The 19,448-nt window shown below is 39.9% G+C and overlaps 2 protein-coding genes across 2 annotated transcripts; both read left to right on the top strand.

Moving 5' to 3' along the window:
• The first annotated feature begins 539 nt into the window (after positions 1 to 539).
• LOC115676903 (protein MRG1) lies at positions 540 to 12,156 on the top strand. The gene is made up of 10 exons (XM_056307884.1): positions 540 to 769; positions 2,508 to 2,575; positions 3,643 to 3,788; positions 6,098 to 6,133; positions 7,485 to 7,525; positions 9,043 to 9,144; positions 9,402 to 9,481; positions 10,433 to 10,602; positions 11,430 to 11,514; positions 11,684 to 12,156. Exons 1-10 carry the CDS (start codon positions 608 to 610, stop codon positions 11,772 to 11,774), a joined length of 981 nt encoding a protein of 326 aa, XP_056163859.1. The 5' UTR covers positions 540 to 607; the 3' UTR covers positions 11,775 to 12,156.
• Positions 12,157 to 12,841: 685 nt separating this feature from the next.
• Positions 12,842 to 14,906, top strand: LOC115676985 (putative oxidoreductase TDA3). The gene is made up of 2 exons (XM_030600038.2): positions 12,842 to 13,819; positions 14,313 to 14,906. The coding sequence occupies exons 1-2, from the start codon at positions 12,901 to 12,903 to the stop codon at positions 14,690 to 14,692; spliced, it is 1,299 nt and encodes a 432-aa protein (XP_030455898.2). The 5' UTR covers positions 12,842 to 12,900; the 3' UTR covers positions 14,693 to 14,906.
• Positions 14,907 to 19,448: the final 4,542 nt, after the last annotated feature.

Here is a 19,448-nt window from a genome sequence, read left to right as displayed (position 1 = left end):
TTTAATCTAACATAACCAAGTCTGAGAACCCAATACTCCGATTCACATAAATAAGCCGATTGAAGTCTACCAGGCTCTTAATTTGCCTAGTAAATAGGTCAGTGAGTGCTGTAAAATAATCATGAACAAATTTTAGAAATTCCCTATTGCGATCGGTCACAAAAGTAAACCCCCTATTGCGATCGATATTCCGCAGTCTACTGGCTCTTAACTCGACTAGTAAATATAATCACGAGCGAATTTTAGAAACCCCCTATTGCGATCGGTATGGTTTGGGAGGGAGTCCGTACGAAGCTTAGGCGCCACCTCGCGAGAGGATTATTTGCCCCTGTTTAGCAAAATCCATTAGCATCCGAGTTTCACTTAAGAGAGGATTATGATAATTACACATTATTGAAAATTGAAGCAATTTTTTTTAACTAATATGAAATTTTTTATAGTTATTAAAAAAGTATTATTTCAATTTATTTTTTTTGTATTATTTCATTGAAAACCATTGAATTAATCTTCTTTTGAAACTCCGCTCCACGCCAATTGCATAGGCCCTCAGCACGTGTTCTCATCTCTCTCTCTCTCTCTCTCTCTCTCTCTCTCTGCGGGAGCGTCTATGTCGAAGGAAGCTGAAATGGGGAGCTCATCCAAGGGCGAGTCAGGCAGCGACGGCGACAATTCGAGCGGCGGCGGCAACCCTCCCAACTCCGCCTCCACTGTCTTCTCCGAGGGGGAGAAGGTCCTCGCCTTCCACGGCCCCCGGATCTACGAGGCCAAGGCATAGTCTCTCTCTCTCTCTCTCTCTCTCTCTCTCTCTCTCTCTCTCTCTCTTCCTCCTCCTCTCTCCATTATCTTATTTTTCCTTCACCCTTCTCGTGTTTTGGTAATTCCGTTGCTTAAGGAGCAGCTTCGTGCGCTTGCTTGCTTGCTGGTATCGATAGTGTTTCGTCGTAGTTGGGTGATTTTGAGCTTGTTACGTTCTGCCCAGGTTCTGCTCAGCCTGAGATTGGCTGTGTCATAAGAATTCGAAAGTGATACGAGAGGGGCTTAAGAGGGCTCTTTTGTTTGGCCATTGGGTTTGTAGAAAGTGACGAAATGCGGCCTCATTGGCGTTTTAGGATAGGATGCTGTGTAGAATCCTGCTTTGGTGGACTGTTTCGTGTTCTGTTGTTGGTTTTAGTGTCGCTGTACTCTATGCTTTCTGTTTCTCGTTTAATCATTCCTCTGTCGGCGTGCGAAGTTGCCGTTGCTGTAGGTAATCAATACACTTACCCTTTGAGTAAATGACTTCTAGATGATGAGCTCGGGCTTATCGAATGTTCCTTACGCTATGTGCACACAGACAATCAAGATCTTTTGACATGGATTTGGTAGGAAAAAAAAATGCTTAATGGGAGTTTGTTCCCAATTTGGATTAAAATTTGGTCAAGTTGCTGCATCATTTTCTTTCACTGCGTTTCGAATACAATTTTTAGCGGGAATGTATCCCATTTGATTTTGGATTGCTCTATAAAATTATTTTGTCGACACATGCTTTCCATCGGCGCATTTGCCGTTGCCATCTCAAGATGAATATGTCTGGTTTGCAGGAGCTTCACACCATCTTATGTTAATCGCTTTTGGTCATTCATTCGTTGTTTTTTTTAAACAATTAGGTTAGGGTACTGTTTTTACGAGCATAGTGTGTGATGGAGTTTATGCATGTGGCCTGCTTGGTCTAATGGTACACTTTAACTTTGGTTTTACACTTTCGTCAGCAATTTGTATTGGCTAATGTTGAATGTTCTTCATCGGGCAATAGTTCAGATATTTAGTTTTTTTTTTGGTAAGGAAGTTCAGATATTTAGTTCCCCTCTTTCTTTTAGTAAAAAGTAAAACGTGTATATGTTGGAAGAAAGCATGCATACATAGGGTCTTCCTAGTTTGCTTTGGTAATCAATATCATTTGCTTAGTTCTTTCCTAGGTGATGATTTAATATACAATATCGGTTGTCTTTACTCTAACCACTCGTTGGTCTCTGCAAAGATGGAAAGAAAAGTTGGAGAATGGTCTTTTTGGTGGTTTCTCATATTATTTTGAAGTAAGAGCATCAACTGAGAGTAACAAAAAAGTGTAAGGATTGATATGTTATACAAAATGTGCAATTGCTTCAACACAATCTCATCCAGTTGCTTAATATGTGAATCAAATGGTTGACCAGAATTAGTCTTTTCCTTATTTGTAAATGGTTGACAGAAAAATAGCTGGGGTACTTATAGTTACATCCGTCAATGACATTTTGTTACTTGATTTGATGACTGATGATGCGGTTCGATTTGGAATTTTCTGTCTTTGCATTTAGTATAGGCTGAAAATGTTTGATATAGAATTAGAAAAAGGATATGGCATTTTATCTAAATGAGTTGCTTGTCTTTTTTCATTTTCTCCTGTGTCAAATTATATATAACATGACGTGTCTGATGTGACATGTTCATTGTTCTATCTAGTTAAATGGCTTTATGGTTTTTATGATTAGGTTCAAAAGGCTGAGGTTCGGAAGAATGAATGGAGATACTTTGTTCACTACCTTGTAAGTAGTTTATTGTCTTTTACTTTTGCACCTGCAGCAGCTGAAGCAATCTTATGTCGTCTTTATAGCATGCTTTTCGTCTGATAAAGCTGTCAATCCTTCAAGAAAAATATCTCGAGGGAATTCATTATATCAAGTATATCTCTAGACTTTATTTACCCGAAACCATATCTAATGATGTTTCTCTTACTGCTTTGCAGGGATGGAACAAAAAGTGAGCATTTTCAATCACCTTCAGTACAGTGAATATCCTACCCTTTCTACTGTCTAACTCTCATGAAACATGATGTCTGCTTGAAATCAGTGGACCGTTGCGGATTGGTGATGGAAAGTTGTGGAAATAAGCATATTTTCATCTGCAGTCTCTCCCTTCCCTTTGCATTATTTGAACTGGTCCGCTGGTCATATTATTTTGACTCACTTAAAAAATGAATGTGTCAATCATCTGATGCATTAATTTGTTGCTGAAATTGACTGGAAATGTTGCATTATCTCCATCATGTGTCTTTCGGACTTCCAAAGACATTAGGTGTCATTGTAGTGGGCATATGGCCAATACTTTTACTTTTCTTGTTGCAAATACAGATTTCTCTCCTTATGATTCATGGCTTTCAGTTAAATATCGCTGTTATCTTTAACAGGCATTGATCTCTATTTTCTTCTCCTTTGGGTCTCTACTTGAAATAACATGGGTCCTGCAAAATATTGTGCTCTGTCGTGCTTGTCCTGTCCACCACCCTAGCCAGAGTTCTTTCCCCACATTTTTCAAATCGCCATTTTGTTTTGAAAACCTAAATGAAGATGCAATGAAATTTTTTGTGTCTGTCATAGGATTGAACTGTATTGGACTGCTTTTTGAATCTTGAAGTTGTACAGAGGAAGGTGTATAAACATGTAGTCTGGTTGTGGCATATCCTGTAAACCGATGGCAAAGAAGAAGTAACAAGTGTCCAATTCCCCTTCGTAATGTCTTGTTTGAGATGCTACCACATTGCATTTAGTATGTCAGTCATAAAGTTCCTGGCACCTAAAGTGAGAAAAAAAGTAGTGTATAAATAATTTCTATTGCCTTTGCCAACAGTTGGGATGAATGGGTAGGCCCAGAGCGTCTAATGAAATATACTGAGGAAAATATCTTGAAGCAGCAAGTTCTTGATAAGAAACAAGGCGTAGACAAGAACCCAAAGTCAGGTCGTATGATTCAGAGTAAGCCAAAAAGCATTACCGGTTAGTTTCTTCACAATGTATTTAACTTTACTTTGCAAGCTTTGATGCTGCTTTACACTGTGATTACTTTCATATTGCAACCATACCAATGTATTTGCTGGTGTTCAAGCACATTCTTATGTGATGTCAGTGGAAGAGAACCTTGTTCTTCTTGATGTTGACATTTTGACCAAAATTACCACCTTGGTGAATTTTTTTAGTTAGTTTTCATATAGATGCTTACTTCTTCCACAAGGAAATCGTCCTCTTTCAATTTCCATCTCAGATAAGGCAGGCTACAAGAATACGTATATGTTCACTATGTCTAGAAATAATTTAGGCACATGTATTTTGAGAAATTTTAAAACAGCACAACATTTGAACATGAACTAAATCTGGTGGAAATGAGTTTTCATGGGATTTTATGACATTTATAAATTTTGGCGACCTACATGATTGTATGTAATATGCATCATGCATGTTTAAGTATCATTGCTCAATTTTATGTGGGAAAGAAGCTAAACCTGATAGCTCAATTAATTTGAGAAATGGAAGCAAGAATACAATAGCTATTTCTTGGGATAGATATTTTTAGTGCGGTTTGCAAAATAGATTAGCCATTTGAGGTCTACATGCTCAATTCACAGAATTTTGACAAGGAATTTCACTTATGCTCCCATTTGCAATCTTAGAGTGACTTTTAAGTACAATTCTGGAACTTTATTTGATTCAATATGTTCATGAAAGTATTATGTGGTGATAGACTTACCTATTGCAAATTCTGTGCGTCAAATAGTTTATATCTCAACAAGTTAGGGTTCAATCAATAAGCAAAGGAATATGGACAAATAGAGTAATGAAGGAGTCCGACCAAAAAAAGAAAAAAGAGTAATGAAGGAGAGATTCCATGGTGCAACCATGGGAAATTGAAGATGGCCAAGACAAGAATGGCGGCAATGGAATTCAACTCCTTAAATGGATATTAGGGAGGGCCTTGATTGTGTCTGTCTTGGGTTGTCATTTGGAAAGTTTCGTGAGGGAGCAAATGTTGATATCATAATTACTATGGGAATACCATACCCAAATTAATGAGCATTAGAATAACTTTTCGTGTGAAGGAAATATGCTGTAAAAATTTATAGGAAAGTTCTTTTGTATAATTGTTTTTGGTCACCAAAAAACTTTTGTTAAAAGCGGACAAGATAAATTTGCTAGTAATTCTAACTGTCAGAAGGAAATTCTTGATTTTTATAAGACCTCTTATGGGAGCCATTCCAGAACAGAGGGATGCCCCGTTTGATGATGTATCTTCGATTTCCTACATTTGTTAGCATATGAAACATAACTTTGGGTTTTCTTTTTTTTTTTTTTTTTTTGAAAACTGAGGGATGCACTTGAATGGTCTTAGATTAAGTCGTAGAGGCACAAGAAGAATTTTGAGAAATAACTGTATCTATTGATATGCCATAACATTCGCCCATCCTTTGCCAACAGATGGCCGTAGTTGGCAAGTGCTTCCATTAATAAAATTCTAGATCACTTATTAAAATAACTTTTATAGACTTCATCCTTAGGGAAAGGACCTTCTCTCTTTGGAAAACGGGAGACTTTCAGGCTTGGCTGGCTTTCTCCCTTTCCCACTATGCTTCGGATGGTTTTCTTTAACTTGCTTCTCAACCCCATCCTACCTGAATATATTCTTCAAAATTAAGCCAGGGTTTTTCTTGTCTTTTAAGGCAGTACAACGGCTATAACACGCTTTCTATTTGAGTTTGAAAAAAGAAATTAGTAATTCAGGGGCCTCACCATGTATAGCTTTCTACCAGTGAGGCCTTCATATTATGCACCACTGTGGCCTGTCGCTTGCTAGAAGAGTTGTAGCGGTTATTGTGGGAAATATGCTTTACTTGGTAGGAACAAATGTTGTCATAAATGCTGTTTTAAGTGCCAAGTTAATTATTTATGCAAATGTATGTACAAATTATAGAGAATAGTCGTTACTGCTGCATCTGCTCCAAGACCTGCTTGATCTTTCCTGGTAGATGCAGTCCAGACTCCAGATTTTGTCCTATGCTTATTGCAGTTGTCCACAAATCTAGGATATTTACTGTTTCAGGACTTGGCTTGGAAAAGTCCATTCTGATTGGAAAGCAATTATTTCTTTCTATCTGCACATGGAATTCATTTAGGGAACACCTTCTTTTGAAATCATTGGGTAGTGATTATGATAACAAAAGTCTCATTTTTGCGAGTTGCTGAACATTGTCGGGTGTGTCGGTGCTTGCCTTTTGCCATCTGTACGTCTTACTGTGTTTTTCAAAATTTTGTAGATGCGAAAGTCGATAAGGAGGATGTTAAGAGCACTGGTATGTTTCGTTTTCTTGTTCTCTGATACTGTCTTTTTCCCTGCTGAATTCAAGTCCATCTTGGCAATTTGCACGTTGTTTGCTATTGGGTTAAGTGAAAGGTCTTTGAGATGAGGTCTTCTTCATGATAAAGTAAATTAAACTGCTATTGACTGTAAGCTGAGCCCAACAACTTGCAGTACATGTCCAACGGGTTTCTATGTTGCTTGGACTTTACATTGCTCTCAGGGATAGTGAATAATACTGTTGACCAGCAATTACATTTTCTGTCCGGTTCTCTTTCTGGTTGCTGAATGTTGAGAGTGGACTTGATCTGCGATTTTTCTGCTTCCGTATCTGTTAACTCTTACACTTGTTTTCTTCACTACTACAGTTTGTTTTAATGGAGCATCATTACGGGCCTCGTTTATTCTTTTCTTGTCCCCGGATTTGCATATGATATTGGCACAAAGAGATATAATAAAAAGAAGGGTACAAACGATGGAATTTGTGTTTCATATGGCAGTGTGAATGTGCTTTAATGTGATAAATTTGCCTCTATCAATCACCTCTGGTGAATTTATTTCTTCTAGATAATAGATATTTTTTCAATAGTCTAATTTCAAGTTGCTTGAGACATCAAACTTTTAATACCTAGAATTATCAAACTTGTTCTTTGGCATTATGAATTTTGAATTTTCTGTGATAAGACTTTTTGCAATACCTAAACTTATCAGACCTGTTCCTCCTCCCTTGCTATTTGCGTTTGTTATGGTTTACATGGCCCTCATGTACGAAAGGTCTGATAGTTTATTCACTGGCCAACTCTTCCTCTTAATCTTTAAGAAGAACTCCCGAACTCATTCTACTTAGAAATGAAAGAAATATCTATTGTGGGATTGACTATTTGGGAGATAAGTAACTGATGCATATATGGAAAACACTTTTAGTCTTTTTTTTTCCCTCTTTTGGTATAGCAAAGGGTAATAGTGGAAGAGGTAAATAAGTAGGGTTGCAAAGACAGAGCTGCAAGTGTTCACCAAAAGGAGTATGGTTTCCAGAGTCATCTGGGAGCCTTATTAACCACAGGCCCACTCTACAGCTGCACCCCTTGCCAATGTGAGATTATGCTCATAGGGGTCCCATTATTTGGTGATTTTCTTTTCTGATTCATAAAGGAAATGGTGGAGGAGAAGAAGTCTAGGGGTGCGAAGGTGGAGCCCCAAGTGTTCTCCAAAAGATGTACACTTGCTATTAGAGTCATGTGGAAGACACTTTCATTTAGCTAATAGATATTTGTTTGTTTGTGTTTGAAAATTATGTTGGGTTATGCTAAATAAGTTGTTACAACTGATCTATAAATTGGTTGCAGTGACGAAAGGCAAGAAGCGAAAGAGTGAAGCTGGCGTTGAGGTCTGGTTTGTATCATGGCATCATCCTCACTTCTGGTTTGATTTTTGTTGGTAATATGTGTCAAACACTACCATGGTCAATGGCAACACGTGTTTTCTCCCCTCGGCTCATAACTATTGTATTATGGGGGCCTTGTGTTATTATTGGCTTTAGTTATATTGCATTAACTAACGTTACCTTAAGAGTGGAGGAGAATGAATATATTGAGAAGGATACATTTTTGTTCCCAACACCATCTCTCTTTGAATATCTTTTAAGATACTAGGTAATTGAATGAAAAGAGTGAAATGTTTTAAAAAGAACTTAATAGTCTTTTATTATCTTGACGGAAATGTTGACTCATAAAAACGATATCCAAGAGGCATTTTGAGCAAGTTTTATCAGATTAGTTATTCTATCTAAAGCTATGCTTGTTTTAGTCAAGATCTGATAAAATGTTACGACGATGATATAATCAAAGTCTATTGAATAGGTTTTACTTCTACTTTAATGATCTACACATATACATATGTTTAATCAAAGGTGTATTGAAGTATAAGTTGGTCATATCAGCGAATTAGAGTTGTATTTAGGGTTTTTATGTTTTCTGTGGACCTTCTTAGAAATTGCTCCATTTATGAAAGCAGTATAGAATTGGACTAATTACATGATTTACGCATTTTCCATGAAATTCTGTCGAACAAATTGCGACCATCAGTAACCATTTTTCGAAAAAAGCAGGAGCAACTCTGTTAGAAGTTTTAAAACAAATACAATTCTCAAGCTCCCCTAGGATTCACTATCATCATAGGAAGTAATAAAAGGACTTGACTGACTTCGTTTTTCAAAGTTTAACTTTATCAGTCAATTGATAAGTTAAAAAGACTAGCGTAAATTTCATAAATCTTTCCTTTTCGCTTTTGTCCCTGTACTTACAGTTGTAGTCCATAGACTTAATCATCTTGCCAATTTAAGGACGTTCAACCAATTTCCACAGATGTTGATGGTTTGCGGTTGACATTCCTACAGATCACACAGAGAAAATAAAATTTTCTTAAGTCAAAATGTAACAGTTGCTTATATCCAATATAAAGCCCTTAAGGTGCATTTGGGGATTGTAATTGGAGGAAATTGTGCTCCGAAGTGCAGATCATTATCTCTTTTATGTGACAATTTACAGTAGGAATGCCAATGGCCAAACTACATAATCTCAGATTTCCCTACCAATCTGGTGAATATCCTTATATTGCAAGATGATAAGGTAGAGGCACTTAGATTGGCACAATGAGAAGTACAAGGACTAAATTGGAATGCAACCCAAAGCACAGCAATTAAAGAAGTTTCAGGCTTTTCGTTTAATCACCCGGACTAACAATTAGCAGTTAAGGTATCCATAGTCTAATCAAAGCTTCTCCTTTATTCTATACAGGGAGCGAAATAGGCTTCATTTTGAAATCATCATATATTCCAGCAGTGCTACTTTTTTAAGAATGCTTTCTTTTGTAGTTATCGTCTAACTGTAGTTGTACAATTGATAGAAAGACAATGAATCAGTGGAGAAGCCTGTCAAGATTCAAATTCCATCAGCATTAAGGAAGCAACTTGTTGATGACTGGGAATTTGTTACTCAGAGGGATAAGGTAACTATGAACAATCAAATTTTTTTTCCTTAAATGCATGCTGAACCGTATCCAAGAGCAATAGTTTTATTTTCCCATCACTTGAATAGTTTGTGTGCATTTAGGATAAATATCTGATGATTGTATAGTGCTTTAAGCATGTCATTTAAGAAGTTCACTAATTTTACTCATTATTCATCTTTGAATGTTTTGTTGATTTTGTTGATTTTGGTTTATCAATTATATGATTAATTTGAATTTTCTTTTTTTCCCTGCAGCTTGTTAAACTTCCCCGTTCTCCGAGTGTTGATGATATTTTCACAAATTACTTGGAATACAGGTCCAAGAAGGATGGCATGTAGGTTCACATACTGTCCTTATATGATATCAACTGCATTACAGTGGTCCAAATGAATTATACTTCCATGGTGCTTTGTCGAAAATTTTGCTTTTACATTGAGATAATTATTGTTTGCACAACCACTCGTGCATGAGTCTTTGTTGACATATAGGCACGCATGCTTGCACATGCTCACGCATGCACAAGGGTGTGCACATATACACATTTCCACACCCTGCATAATTAATTGGCCAAATATGTTCACAAATATTAGATGCTATCACCGTGAGAACTTGAAGTCATCCCTCTTTGGTTCTTTCAACTGTACTTCTTTCAACTCATGTTTTAATTTATAGACTGGATGTTCTTGTAATGTTATCTCCTGGATCCAGTGCTTTCTCTTGTGCTGGCACGTTTCTTTTGTGATGGATATCAAATAAGATATATTCGAAGGATGAAAATGTTTGGAATGTAATTTGGTTGTTTTTCTTATTCAGACTTCTCTTCTCTATGATCCATTTCTGGCACTCTGAATTTGTATTGTTGAAATGGAACAGTGACATTGTCATTGGACAAGTATTTGTTTTATGTGTCTAAATATATCTAAGGGAACCTAGCTGTGTGTAAGAGAAAGCTAAGAGAAACTGCTTTTCCAAATTTCTCTGAGATCTCAAATTTCTATAAGTTCTTTGGGAGGTGAAAGTGATATTCACTATGAATAAGCATATTCATGCCGGTAAAATTTTTTTAGCTGCGCACTGCTACTTGAACTTTTCACAGAGCACATTGTGCCAGTAGCAAGTTTTAGCTAACACTCTGCTACCTTAGCTATAGACAAAGTGCATTGTATTCTCAGTTAATTCTTTGGAAAATAGGCAAATGGGATCTCATTTACAGTTCTCATCCTGATGATTTTACCCCTAACTTCAGTTCCAAGTTTTTCACCTTTCGCTTGTGATGACGATATAGGATGACCGACTTAATAGGAGAAATCTTGAAAGGATTGCGTTGTTACTTTGACATAGCATTGCCCGTGATGCTCTTGTACAAAAAGGAGCGCCAACAGTATCGCGAAGCAGTTGTAGATGACATCTCTCCATCAACTATTTACGGTGCTGAACATCTCCTGAGGCTTTTTGGTTCGTATGCTTGACTCCAAGTATCATCCTTTCATATGTTCTTTATTCCATAATCCGTTAAAGTTCACTTATGCCTGTCATGAATCTGCGGTTGTTGCAATGCCCTTTTACTCGCAGGTCAGTTAAGAATTACGGAGGTGGAGGCGGTTTTACTAGTCTTTCCTTCCTTGAGATTTTACTAACATTATTCCAATATTTTCTACATTCGCATCCTGTGCAAATTTTAGTACACTTGAGATGATGCATGCTGTACTCATAATGATAGGGTTTGATTTTTTGGGACCTTTAACATGCCTCTCTACTTAAATCAATTTCCACACCACAGGATTTAGTCAATACCCACTTATTGTCAGGAATAAGTATTGAAGATGTATTTTGGCTACTCAGGAGCTTTTGAAGTTTAGAGAGAGAGAGCGAAGAGAGACTATGCTTTTCTATGCAAGTTCAAGATTTTAGATATGTTGTTGGCAGTTTTACATGATCTAATTGCGATAGCTTAGTTCTTTAGAACTTCAACTACTACCACCATAGCCTGAGCTTGCTTGAAATATTTCTAAATTCAAATGTGTTTTTTGGGGGGGCTAACTTTACAAGTGAGTGCGAGACTGCTAACTGGTACTTATGAATGAGAGGTTGCTGATTAGCTTTTCCCTGGTCTTTGTTGTCTGGTATTGTCATATAAGCGGCTGTGGTCAAATGTTGTTTAAACTTCAGGGGAGAACATCTCTTGGCTATTGACTTTTACAAGTATAATTCAATTTTCCATTACAGAAAAGTGATCAGGTTGTCTAGTAAATCCCTAATATGCTGCAATCTCTGGATTTCAGTAAAGCTGCCCGAGTTATTGGCTCATGTGAACATTGAAGAGGAAACCTTGACGCGGTTGCAGCAGAAGCTGCTCGACTTTCTCAAGTACCGATTCATACCCTTTGTCTTTTCAACAGTGGTGTCCGCATCTTTTCAAATGCTTCATTGTTTTGAGATCTGCTCGAGATCCATTATTATAACTCAGCTATTCTTCTTGCAACTAATGAGGATATGCCTTTTAAGATCAGTTTCTGTATCATGCTTCAAAATGCAGGTTCCTACAGAAGAACCAAAGCACCTTCTTCCTCTCTGCATATGAAGGGTCCAAAGCTTCAGAAGGGAAAGGAAAGAGGAAAGATGAGTGAGCATCGCCGGAGCATCCACTGCTCCGTTCCCTACCATTTCCAATTAATCAGGGGATGCCATCGGTTAACAACTCTGATACCGTGGAATTCTCTGCCCATTAAAAGCCGGAAGAATTCCTTTGCCTGTGCTGTTGTGACATTAGCATTGACTAGTCCATTCTTTCTTTTATGATCTGCTTCCCCCTGTAGTGAAGTGGGGGGATAGTTGGTGAATTACCGGTATATGATTCATTCGGCGCGTTCTTACGCTGACCATCGTTTCTTTCTCAGACAAGACCAACTGTCGGGGTATTTCGGATTCGTCGAGACTCACTATTGTACTTGACAAGAACCTCGAGACTCCCAACAATCGATAAGAAAAAAACACAATTTACCTCATCAAGTTCTGCTTTCCAAACTACGTCGTTTCTTTTGTTTTACTTTGTTCCCTCAACGCTATTTTGTTTCGCATCTCTCTACATCTACAAATTGGTGCAGACGGACGACTCTACTGTAAGTAAGCTACTGATAAAACCATATTCAGTACGTTATTATAGTTTGCCATCCATCACATCGATGAATATACTTATTTTGTAGAACAATCGGAAAAATAAAAATAAAAAAGGGAATAATATCACAAACAGTCCCTAAATTTTGGCCTAATGTGTAATGTGATCTTTGATTTTTTTAATTTGTTCAATGTAGTTTCTGAACTTTAACCTAATATTCAATATAATCTCTAAAATTTTAGTTTGTTCAATTTGGTCCTTGAATTTTTTATACATGTTCAATGTAGTTCATGAATTTTTTATACATGTTCAATGTAGTCCTTGAACTTGAATTACTCGAAGGACTACATAATGTACCCAAAAGTTCATGAACGATATTGAAAAATATGAAAAGTCCATGAACTACATTACACATTGGGTTAAAGTTCAGAGATCACATTAATTAAATTAAAAGTTCATGGGACCAAAATTTAGGGACTAACCATGTCATTTTCCAAAAAAAAAAAAACAAAAACAAAGGAAATGGGTTATGGCACCCTCGGACTTCCCAAAATTGGGCCAAACGACACGTGTCATCTCCCAAGCAACACAACGGCCCCTCCCGAAGAACAATTAGCTTTATCATCATCGATTCCCCAATGTCAACGGCCTCCTCCTCGCCGTCGTCCCCTGCGCTCGCCCTCCCCCGCCCAAGCCCAAGAACTCGATCCCCAACCTCCCTCGCCGTCGCCGCCCTCCGTACCTCCATGGAAACCCCTCCTCCCCCGCCGAAGCGCGTCGTCGTCTGCGGCGGCGGCGTCATCGGCGTCTGCACCGCCTACTTCCTCTCCAAGTCCTCCGCCGCCGCCTCCGTCGCCCTCGTCGAGCAGTCCTCCGTCGCCTGCGCCGCCTCCGGGAAGGCCGGCGGCTTCCTCGCCCTCGACTGGTGCGACGGCGGCCCCCTGGGCCCCCTCGCCCGCGCCAGCTTCGACCTCCACCGCGCGCTCGCCGAGGAGCTCGACGGTCCCCGGGCCTACGGCTACCGAGCCCTCACCACTCTCAGCCTCACCGTGAAGGAATCGGAAACGGAGTCGGGTCAGCAGCGGAAGCGGCCCCCTCCTCGCGACGGCGTCCTGCCCTACTGGGTCGACGGGCCGGGCCGGGCCGCGAGGGAGATCGGGTCGACGGGCACCACAGCCCAGGTCCACCCCCAGCTCTTCACCCGGGCTCTGCTGGACAAGGCCGTGAGGGACTACGGGCTGGAGGTGGTGATCGGGAAGGCGGCGAGGGTCGACGCGGGCGACGGCGGCGGCGGCGGCGGCGGGGGGAGGGTGTCGTCGGTGGTGCTGGAGGGAGGGCGGGTCATGGAGGCGGACGCGGTGGTGCTGGCGCTCGGGCCGTGGTCGGGTAAGTTCGGGCTTCTGTCGTCGCTGTTCGGGGTCTACGGGCTTAAGGCCCACAGCATCGTCTTGGAGCCGAGAGAGCCCGGCGCGATAGGCCCGGAAGCTCTGTTCCTGAGCTTCTTGCCCGCCGCCGGCGGCCCGGCCATGGACCCAGAAGTCTACCCTCGCCCCACTGGTATGAATGAATCCATGTTTTCAGGATGAATTATTTCGAAGGCTGTCAGTCATATGGTACTGTCATTGTCGTAGGAAGCAATTATTAGTTTCTGCTATGGCTTTGCTTGCTGTATAGCTGGTGAATGTCATAAATTGGAAGGGGCTATTCTTTTGTAGCTTCAGTCTAATTAAGTTTCTAAATTTAGTAATGCCTAGTTCTATTCAATTACATGTTTAGCTGAATCATGATGTGGCTAAGTACAAGCATTGATACACTGAAGTGGAAGTGCTCTCTCTCTCTCTCTGTCTTTCTCTATGTAGCTTGAAATTGAGCTACCAAAGTAGACTCCATCTTCCAATTGATGTATCAATTTGTGGGGTTGATTAATTGCTTCCGTTCCCCGGAGAAATTTTGGGTCGAGTCGACCCGCTGCATGTGCTTTTTTCTCCAGCCATTCGACATCTTTGAGATCTTTTTTAATATGATTCAAGTTATGGTTGAACTTGTTTAGGGGAGGTCTATTTGTGTGGGATGTCGTCCCGGGAGGAGGTGCCGGACGACCCCGATGAGGTCGCGCCGGACCCGGAATCCATAAAGGTGCTGAAGCGGGTGGCTCGGGCCGTGTCGACTCACTTGGCGGCAGAGGGCGGGGCGCGCGTGAAGGCAGAGCAAGCCTGCTTCTTGCCGTGCACCGAGGACGAGGTCCCTGTGATCGGGGAGCTGCCGGGCTTGGAAGGTTGCTACGTGGCGACTGGCCACAGCTGCTGGGGCATCCTCAACGGGCCCGCTACCGGGGCTGCGGTGGCGGAGCTCGTGCTCGAAGGGCGGGCTCGGACGGTGGACCTGACTCGGTTCAGCCCCGCGCGATTTGTAGGCTCTAGGAAGAGATAAAATGTGTTGCATTCGGAAGTGTAAATTGTGTTTGTTTTCTATCAAGTCGACGATTTTCGATTTTTTTTTTAACGTGATTTTTCCTTCTTCTCTCCTTCATCTTCTTCTATAAGATTTTCCTAGGGAAATATACCAAGAAACCCTATATTAAATTATAAACGGATGTAAAATTTGATTGCTTTTTTTTATTTCTTAAAATGATTATCGTTTGGCACTCTTAAATCTTATTAGGATAAGTATACGTATCACGTCTTAAAATTGATTTAATTTAACCAAATACAACAATGTACATGTGATATGTAATTCAAACACATCTTTCAATATAGATTTTGTCATTCCAAAAAAAAAATCATGTGAAACTTGCTTTTGGGGTAGTGAGTTACAAAATTAAAAGTTCACTGAATCATTTACTCTATTAAAAAAATTGAATAACTCCCTTATTACGAGCACTGTGGTCAATTTAACTCTATGAACATTTAGTTTACTTGTAAAAACTTGATTTAAATTTATTTCAATCCTATATATCCTCATAAATAGTGAATCTATCTACTCTAGAATAAACATGTGGACATTTTTAGACATTTCAAATCTTACTTAATGGAATATATTTGATGCGCATTATAAAGACGATATACAAATTATTATTTTATACAACGTCTCTACCACGTCCGTGCAGTTTGCAGGCTCAACTCTATAATATGTGGAGCTTCATGTCACCTAGTTACAGTGTTCTGAGGTAGACTTGGTCCACCTAGAACTGACATGTCCTAGAATTTGGCTATTTGGGATTAAGACATGTACTCTTACAGTCTTACTGGTGCGTACCTACACCAAAATCTCGTACAATTTCAAGATCTTCACCATTGGCCTCAAATCGCAATTGATGCTCCTTGGACAATATTGATGTCGAATTTTCCCGATCTCCTCAAAAGCTGAATGACATCAATTCGAACCATATACAAAAGCCCCATTAATTGTAGATGGTAAACAAGGGAGTTTTAAATCTAAGAGATCTAAAATTCAATTCTCAAAGCTGAATGAGGGAAAAAAGATCGAATAGCCATTGGATTAGGAATTTTCTAAAGAAACAGCTTAGTAGACATATTAGCAATGCTTCACTAAAAATATCATACAATCAACATAGCATTGATCCGAGTTTCGACTAATGCTTTAATATCTTATTCATCGGGTGAATAAATATTTCGCAGGTTTGGAGTTCATCGGCCCGACCTAACTTTGAGTTCCTTGTAGGGAAAGTTGCTGTAAACGTACTATTTGGACCACACAAAATTGTGTACGTGCATGATGCACGGTGGACCATATTTGGTCGGTGTGGATCTTACTAAATGATTATGGTCTTACCCTCCTTTCTTTAATGATTTGCCAGCTACACACTTCGCAGTGCATGTTGACTGGCCAATGGAAGCAGCTTTTAGGAGCTTTTCCCGCACGAAGAAGCAAGTGCTTTCTTTGTAGTTCGTCCGCCATTTCAAGGTATTACGGCATGGGCCATGTGACCTTAACTTCAGGTTTCTGTTTTTGCTGCCAGAGACGTAGGACCCTCTTCGATCGTCTCGAGCGTTCGGTCAAAGTCACAAGTTAATCCATGAATGTGAAGTCTGAAAATTTGGCCGTTCCATGTGGCGAAGATAACGTATCGAGGCCAGCAATGGGGTGGTCTATGCCTCGTGTCAAGAACACAATCTGCAAATGACGCTGTCCGAGGACAAGTTATAGGAGATGTTTCAGCCACTCTTATGGGCAATTTGCAAAGAGTTTCTGTCGCTAGTTGGCCCATAAACCACCCGAGTGTTTAGACTTAAAAAGGAGTCATCGTATCGTGCTATGTATGCCGATACGAGGAAATCCGGCATGACATCGTTGAAAAGGAGTTTTTCTTTTTTGAAATTCTCTACTTTGAAGTATCTTCAGTTGATAATCATAAAGGTCTTGACAAGCATAAAAAAATCAATAACTTGACGGTCGTGTTTAGAAGACGGATAAGGTACCTGATCAAAACTAAGCGTAGAGCGTGGAAATACAAGGTGGAAGGCAAATAAGGAACTTCGAAAGATGTGATTTCCGGCACTTGTACTCTGATGTTATGTAAAATTCTGTGGGATCACTACTAGGTGCTCTAAAAAGTTAAACCGTTAGACGAATACATAATTTAGTATTTACATCATCTAATAGCTCGAACTCTCACTCCACCACGACGAAGGCTACAAGGCCTTTCCATAGTGATAGCAAAGTGCTGCGCAACCCTCGTCCACCCCAAAGGCGGCGTGGCCTATGCCAGCCTTGGCTAGGCCCATCTACAAGCAGTGGGACTATCGATCCAAACCATCTCCTTGTGTGTATCGGTGTGTTTTTTTTTATTATCTAATTTCAATTGATTGTTATTTTCAATTTTGTATCATCGTTAAGTTTTTCCTTTCTAATTCATAATATTAAATGATGAAAATAGTAATGAAAGTAATAATTGGTCGCGTCAATCACCATGTAAGTACCACCGAACGATCATTATTAGTAGACTAAAGGATGATTAGTGTGACATAATAAAAGTAACTTCGATTAGTAAAAGGGTGTGGAGAAGCGACTCCCTCTAAGCTTTTTCATATCGATAATATATTCATTACGAAATACTTGGTTTGACGTATCCTTATTCCGCGCAACCCTCCATCCTAAAAGTCCAAGATTGGCGAGCCTATCACCGCAGTCTCACTAAGATACTAGCAGTTAAAAAGTCTTTCAGCACAAAACATGCATGTTATGGTTAGGCAATATAGCACAGATCGTTCATAGGTACCCTCTTTACCCCTTAACGAACCACCTTGGTGGTTGATAAAAGTAATATTGAATTTCTCCTCAAGGGCTTCCAAGTTGAGGATATTTTGTATAGAAGTGCAAATTTCAGGCTTTCTATGACTTTTGGCCAAGTCAAAACGAATGGTTGATGTTTACTGTATCTCCTTAAAAAGGTGCAAAATTTGTAGTCCAAAAAAGCTAAAAGGAGAAAAAGTGAAAACAACCTACTCCATCCAATTGCATGCTTATTTTTACCTACCCCCTTATATGGGGTAGACATTCTTTACTGATCTCTCAGTTTGGTCAATGAATTATCACTATTCCCATTTTGTTTTTACTAGATATCCAACCAACAATCCAAATCATCTAAATGTACATCAAGATATCTCCAACAGATATAAAGCACTTATTGGAAGTCAAGAAAAGGGGATACGCTTACCTTCCCAATTAGGCATTTGATTTGCTGATTACCAGTTATCAATATCGCCTACATACAAACTTATCGAAACGTTAATGTGCGCGATGACCATATTCGTAATCCACCGACCAAAAACTAGTTGGAGGACAGCAAAGCGATATGGTCCGATAAAAAAAAATACGTATCCTTTTCCTTCTTCTTTGCATTGCATAGTGGGTCTAACGAAAGGAAACAAAGACAAAAGGATGGCCTTGTGCATTGTTTCCCGCTCAAGAACTCTCTCGGGAAAGAAGAATCAGAATATTTTAGCACTGAAAGCGCAAGCAAAACCTTATCGCAGAATCATAAAATTCCACTCCCCCACCATTACAGCTTGGGAATCCAATTCCCTCGTGTATGTCTGCACAGCCCCTCGCATATAAAAGGAGATTCCAAGACGAAAACCATATTGTAATGTAATGTAATGTAATGAACATCTGCAAATCTAAAGACCTCTCAGGATAAATCCTTCCGTAACGACACCGCTCGGGACAATTCAGAGGTAATATAAATCACCATCGCATTCACATGAAGACCCGGTCTTTACTCGCTCTCTCGCTGCTGCACCGTGACTTGCCGTTCACGGGGTCGACTACGCTTTTCGAAGTCAGCAGCAGGACCAGCTCATCACCATCATCACCATCTGTCTCTCTCTTTCCCTTTCTCTGCATGTGTGTGGGGGTTGATTATGGTGTTAATGTGGGATTAAATTAAAGAGGGGAGCACGTGCGAGGAGGAGGAGATTAGGGCCCCTTTTTGGACTGGAGATGGGCGATGGCTTTTGTAATTATTGGGGTGATAAAGGCGGTGTTGGTAAAGTGACCTTTAAGCAAATGAGGAGTGAGTGGTGGTGATAAAAGATGATTCCTTTCTTTTGTTCTTCTTGAAAGGCAAAAAGTAAAGATGAGAGGGGAGGGTGGGGAACTTGATGTCCCATTGTTTTGGCTTAGAAAAGAACGATAGTATTGTTTTTGATGTCCAATGTAGTCCTAAGTCTTTTAAAAATGTTCAATATAGTCCATCCGGTCAATTTATATTGGAAATCGTTGAGGGTCGGTCCAGTCATCGCCGGCCATCCTATTTGGCAAGGCCGGCGATTTGACTTGTCTGATTCTGGTCAAAATAATGCCGTTTTGCAATTTTTTTTGAATATTTCCTATTTATCCTTTTCTTTTTTTATTTTTTTCCTTTTCCTTCACTATTCATGTTCCTGGAAAAAGCCAGCGAGGGTCGCAATGCCTCGCTTGTGGCTAGCGAGGGCGTGCAGGCCCTCGCCCTTGCCGACCACCACCAAGGCCTAAGCGGCCCTCACTGACTCTTTCTGGGAAGATGAACAGTGAAGGAAAAGAAAAAATAAAATAAAAGGAAAGGAAAGGAAAAATTCAGAAAAATTGCAAAACAACGTTGTTTCATTTAAGATTCTCCACGTCAGCCGCCTGCCATACCATATAAGACGGCCGAAGATGACTGAACTGCCAAGTTAGCGATTTC

The sequence above is a fragment of the Syzygium oleosum genome, unplaced genomic scaffold (genome assembly GCF_021117445.2).
Source record: "Syzygium oleosum isolate NSW1041296 unplaced genomic scaffold, Sole_v2.1 Sole_v2.61, whole genome shotgun sequence".
Classification (NCBI taxonomy): domain Eukaryota; kingdom Viridiplantae; phylum Streptophyta; class Magnoliopsida; order Myrtales; family Myrtaceae; genus Syzygium; species Syzygium oleosum.
This window is presented reverse-complemented; position numbering and strand designations above follow the sequence as displayed.